Source organism: Branchiostoma belcheri, unplaced genomic scaffold (assembly GCF_001625305.1).
Source record: "Branchiostoma belcheri isolate BF01 breed outbred unplaced genomic scaffold, Haploidv18h27 scaffold96, whole genome shotgun sequence".
Classification (NCBI taxonomy): domain Eukaryota; kingdom Metazoa; phylum Chordata; class Leptocardii; order Amphioxiformes; family Branchiostomatidae; genus Branchiostoma; species Branchiostoma belcheri.
The window spans coordinates 776,192-782,127 of record NW_017804642.1 but is presented as its reverse complement, the minus strand read 5'-3'; the positions used below and the strand labels follow the sequence as shown (position 1 = coordinate 782,127).

The following is a 5,936-nucleotide window of genomic DNA, read 5'->3' as shown; positions in this document are numbered from 1 at the left end:
TGCGTTGTAGTTGGTTGTGTGGTTTGTAAGGTGATCTCTTCCGTAGGCTTCAGGGTAGTTTGTCTTGTAGTTTGCTTTGTTTTCTCTTTTGTAGTTCTTGAAGTAGTTTTTCCTTCTGTCGTCATCTGCGTTGTAGGCTGTGTTGTTAGTTGTGTAGTCCTTTCAGTTGTATGTTTTGGCGTTGTAGGATTCTTTGTCGTTGGAATCGTGGTGACTTGTGCGGTTGTAGTAAGCCTAGTTGTGTCTTCTGTTGTCATCTGCGTTGTAGGCTGTGTGGTCCGTTCTGTAGTCCTTTCAGTTGTATGTTTTGGCGTTGTAGGGTTCTTTGTCGTTGGAATCGTGGTGACCTGCACCGCTGTAGTAAGCCTAGTTGTTTCTTCTGTTGTCATCTGCGTTGAAGGCTGTGTGGTTCGTTCTGTAGTCCTTTCTGTTGAATGCTTTGGCGTTGTAGGATTCTTTGTCGTTGGAATCGTCGTAAAATGGGTTGTGGGATTCTTCGTTGTTGGAATTGTGCTGTGGTGCGTCGTAGGGTTTTTCGTCGTTGGGAGAGTGGTCCTCTCTAAAATGAATCACATAGAAATAAGTCTTTCAACCCATTTTGGAGTAGTGAACATAGATTTTATTTCACAAGACGTGATTTTACATCGTGTCAACGTAGGTTGATTTTATAAATCTCAGAACGTGATTTTACATTGTATCAATGTAGACTGGATATGTCCCCTTTATAATCTTGTTATACCAATTTGACGTTTTGATGCTATACTTTGTATCACAGATAGTTCACAGACCTCATTTGTTATCTAGTTATAACTTTATTATTGTATTAGAAATTGCCAATAAGATGTTGCTCGGTGACTGTGTAAAAAAACTTGCTTCAGTCGCCTCAGGTACTCTCTTATCACACATGGTTGACTGTCCATGACTTTTGACACGTGACGTGATTAGCTGTCAGATGTACCATGGTAGTAAACAGTTTACGTCTGCGTCCAGCCAGAAATGAGCACCACATTCGTTACGTTGATACGAATGTGTTAGTATCAGCTGTAGACTTGTACTAATTGACGGACAACGAACTGTACTTTTTAGGGACAGTTAAGAGGGGCTTTATACTACAACAAGGTGACGATACTATTGCGCAATGTGGTCTAGTTTTCTACGTGCCCTCACGTAGAAGTGTATTGCATGCCACGATAGTGCTGAAATTTGCAAACTGTCATGATACGCGGAAAATATTTTCTGACTTAAGTGTCTGACGAAAAATGAAAAAAAAACAACAGATAAATCAAGTGCCAAGAAGCCCTGTCACCAAACTCTGACGTGGGCTCATGCGTTCATACTAATGAAGTGGAAAATGCACACGCCCTTTAGTGACCTTGAAGACAACTCTTGACAGTCAAGTCATGACGTGGAGAAGCTAAGGGTAAACAAAATCTCCTGTGTCATGAAACGAAGCTTAAAACATTACAATATAGTCGAATAAGCGTGCTCCTTTCATCTATTAAAAAACTAGACATTCTAAAGATGATTCCCGCTTATTTGATGCAAAATATATCTCGTTTAAAAATTAGTAGCTGTGCATTTTCAAGGACTTCACAATCTTTTAATGAATACTGTGTCAAGAAAAAGGCACAAAAAAGGGAAGGGGCAAATGATTGAACAACATAGTCGCTTTGCTGGTAAATATACACCACTTAAAACAAATTAGGACTAACCCTAACCTTTTAGTGAAGACCGTGTTAAAGACCAGGGACAAAAGAGAAAAATGGCCAGTTCTGTTCCCACATGTCAGGGGGGATATTGAAACAAATTACTGTATTTTACGTACAACAGACACGGCAGATTTTTCGGAAGCTTAGTTGCACCACAGCAGTGGAAAGATAGAAAAACAGCTGTATATATGGTGTATACGTTTACCATACGGCTTAACTATGGGGTTAATATGCTCTGGGAAGCATGTTTGAGGAGAAATTTTTTTTTGCTTTCCCGATGTCGCAGGCAAGTCAAATTTTCAGGACATACAGAACCCACCAAGTTCTGCATGAAAATCAATAAAAAAGGCTAAATAAGTGCCATAAACAAAAATAAATGCCTACGAAAAATGGTATTCATAGCCAGATTTGTGCATGGGCCTCCCTACCATACCTGTATCAACATTACCACGTAGATGCAAAAATAGTTCATACTACAAACAGGTAGCACACACTGAAGTCCTTACTTTAATTTGTTTACATCCACTGACATGATACATTCAAGTACTGTTTCTAACGTAAAAACTATAGGCCTATGCTGGCTACACAAATGACACACTCTGTCAGTTAACACTTAACAGCAATGATGTTACTAGTCTTTATGTTAGAAAACTGAGTGACATTTTCTCAGGGACTTACGTGTGAGCTGTGCCAGTGCCGTCCCTCCTCGATCGACCTGTAGTCGCGCCATGATCAGCAGCACAACTCCCACAGCTGTCCAGCTCGACAGGACTCCCATTTCACTCTCCTGGCGTCTGTTCGGAACGAGCAGCCTGTACGAGCTACTCAGCCTTCCCCGGTCGGAAAGAAAATGCCTCGCCCCTTCCAACTACGCGTACCCTGCTTCGGTGTTTGGTGGAATGCACAAAGACAAAGGCGATTGTGTCATGTTTGACTCACCGTAATGCCACACCAATTAACATAATCATGGTGTCACGTATCCTTTCCAGATTAAACAAATTATCGAAAACTTAAAAGGCAGGACTTCACAGAATGACTTGCTTTATTATCATTTAATGATAAAGTGTAAAGTTTTGATAAAATAAAACAGTTATAAACGAGAACACAACTTGATCCTTTGAAATATGTTGACCTCGCCAGCTGACCTCACCCCAGGGTCTGGCAGCCATTTACTAGAGCGTGTCCCTTAAATGCAGTCCCCTGACATGCCCTTAGGAGAGGCACTTCTTCCCTCACTGTGCCGTGGAGTGACGCACACCAAGCCCTTCGGCTAATCGTTGAGTGTCCAAAAACTGAGGTGGTCATATCCTCTGGACCTGTAGAACAGTCTACACAAACGGAGCTACACCGGTATTCCTCTGGACCCGTAGAACAGCTACGCCAGCATATTCTGGACCTGCAGAACAGTCTACACGAACGGAGCTACACCGGTACCCTCTGGACCTGTAGAAAAGTCTACACGAACGGAGCTACACCGGTATTCCTCTGGACCCGTAGAACAGCTACGCCAGCATATTCTGGACCTGCAGAACAGTCTACACCGGTACCATCTGGACCTGCAAAACAGTCTACACGAACGGAGCTACACCGGTATTCCTCTGGACCCGTAGAGCAGCTACACCAGCATCCTCTGGACCTGTAGAACAGTCTACTCGAACGGAGCTACACCGGTATCCTCAGGACCTGCAGAACAGTCTACACGAACGGAGCTACACCAGCAGCATCTGGACCCGTAGAGCAGCTACACCAGCATCTTCTGGACCTGCAGAACAGTCTACACGAACGGAGCTACACCAGCATCCTCTGGACCCGTAGAAGAGTCAACACGAACGGAGCTACACCGGTACCCTCTGGACCTGCAGAACTTCTCCAGCGTCTTCTGGACCTGCAGAACAGTCTACACCAGCATCTTCTGGACCTGTAGGACAATCTACACGTGGGAAACAACACCGATGTCCTCTGGACCTGCAGAACAGTCTACACGAAGGGAACTACACTGACTCATTTAGTGGTGTGATAGAGACAGAGATATGAGTGTGGTGTGTGCTGATAGCAGACAAGACAAGCGCTCAGAAAGAAAGATGGCATTCCCTTGCGCTGCGGTTGTGCAAGACCAAGGGCGAACATTACCCGCGCAAACTACCGACCGGCGACGCGCTGAACAACATCCCGTGGTCTGTCCAGAATGTGTCAGCCTGCCGAAACTCCTCTCTTTTAATCACTGGACGAGAAGTACCTGCTTGTGAAAGAGTAGACAGAAACGTTACTATCGTCGGTGTCATTGTGGTTGTGTATGTGGTTCTAACCGGTGACGTCTGTGAATTCAGCGTCATTAACGTTGTTGATTCTGTCGTCTTTGTTGTGCTTAGTTTTGAAGTTAGCAGAGTTAATAGATGTGTCGTTTCCTTCGTTGTTCCCTGGGTTGTTGGTTGCGTAGTCTCTTTTGTACTAACAGCAGTTGTTTTCTGTGATGTAGAGCCTCTAGTAGTTTGCTGAGTAGATATTATAGGTTGTTGCTGCGTTGTCGTCTGAGCCGTTGTCTGTGTTGTCAGTAGTGTGGTCTCCTCCGTGGTTGGTTTTGTGATTTGTTCTGTCGTAATCTCAGTCGTTTGCTGTGGTATTTGTACTGTTGTCTTATGGGTGAATGGCTGTGTAGTGTGTTCTGTAGCCATCTGAGTCATTGCTTTTGTTGTTTTTGTCATCTGAGTTGTTGATTCTGTTGTTTGAGCTGTTGTCTTATCAGTGGTGGGAAGTGTAGTTTGTGTTGTAGTCATCTGTGTTGCTGATTTTGTTGTTTGAGCTGATGTCTTCTCGGTTGTGGGAAGTGTAGTTTGCGTTGTAGTCACCTGAGTTGTTAATTTTGTTGTTTGATCTGTTGTCAACTCGGTGGTAGGAAGTGTAGTTTGTGTTGTAGCAATTTGAGTTGTTGATATTGTTGTTTCATCTGTTGTCTTCTCGGTTGTAGGAAGTGTAGTTTGTGTTGTAGCCATCTGGGTTGTTGATTTTGTTGTTTGAGCTGTTGTCTTCTCGGTTGTAGGAAGTGTAGTCTGTGTTGTAGTCATCTGTGTTGTTGATTTTGTTGTTTGAGCTGTTGTCTTCTCGGTTGTAGGAAGTGTAGTTTGTGTTGTGGCCATCTGTGTTGTTGATTTTGTTGTTTCGGCTGTTGTATTCTCGGCTGTAGGAAGTGTAGTCTGTGTTGTAGTCATCTGTGTTGTTAATTTTGTTGTTTGAGCTGTTGTCAACTCGGTGGTAGGAAGTGTAGTTTGTGTTGTAGTCATCTGTGTTGTTGCTTTTGTTGTTTCAGCTGTTGTCTTCTCGGTTGTAGGAAGTACAGCCTGTGTTGTAGTCATCTGTGTTGTTGATTTTGTTGTTTCAGCTGTTGTCTTCTCGGTTGTAGGAAGTGGAGTTTGTGTTGTGGCCATCTGTGTTGTTGATTTTGTTGTTTGAGCTGTTGTCTTCTCGGTTGTAGGAAGTGTAGTTTGTGTTGTAGCCATCTGGGTTGTTGATTTTGTTGTTTGAGCTGTTGTCTTCTCGGTTGTAGGAAATGTAGTCTGTGTTGTAGTCATCTGTGTTGTTGATTTTGTTGTTTGAGCTGTTGTCTTCTCGGTTGTAGGAAGTGTAGTTTGTGTTGTAGTCATCTGTGTTGTTGCTTTTGTTGTTTCAGCCGTTGTCTTCTCGGTTGTAGGAAGTATAGTCTGTGTTGTAGTCATCTGTGTTGTTAATTTTGTTGTTTCAGCTGTTGTCCTCTCGGTTGTAGGAAGTGTAGTTTGTATTGTAGTCATCTGTGCTGTTGATTTTGTTGTTTCATCTGTTGTCTTCTCGGTTGTAGGAAGTGTAGGTTGTGTTGTAGTCACCGGAGTGGAAGATTGTGTTGTTTGTGGTGTTGTCTTCTCGGTGGCAGAATGTTTAGTTTGTTCTGTAACCATCGGAGTTGTTTGCTCGCTAGTTTGTTGCGTGGTTCTGACAGTTGTTTCATGTGTTGTAGTTCCTCTTTTTGTCGTAGTATGGAGTGTGGAAGTCACAGAGGTTGGATCCGTAGTGACCTGAGTTGTTACCTGTGTTGTCTGTTTAGTCGTCTCTTCGGTGGTTGGTAGAGCTGTTTGTTTCGTTGTGACCAGAGATGTTATTTCTGTTGTTTGTGCTGTCGTTTCTTCAGTGGTCGGCGGAACTGTTTGGTCCGTTGTGATCTGAGTTGTTACCTGTGTAGGTTGTTTAGTCGTCTCTTCG

General features: G+C 43.4%; 2 protein-coding genes across 2 annotated transcripts in view; both read right to left on the bottom strand.

Annotated features, from left to right (window-relative positions):
• The window catches only part of LOC109461770 (salivary glue protein Sgs-3-like), a 21,418-nt gene that overhangs the window by 1,302 nt on the left and 14,180 nt on the right, over positions 1 to 5,936 (bottom strand). The window lies entirely within an intron of this gene.
• Positions 3,635 to 5,930, bottom strand: LOC109461769 (mucin-5AC-like). The gene has a single exon (XM_019758162.1). It carries the CDS (start codon positions 5,633 to 5,635, stop codon positions 3,836 to 3,838), a length of 1,800 nt encoding a protein of 599 aa, XP_019613721.1. The 5' UTR covers positions 5,636 to 5,930; the 3' UTR covers positions 3,635 to 3,835.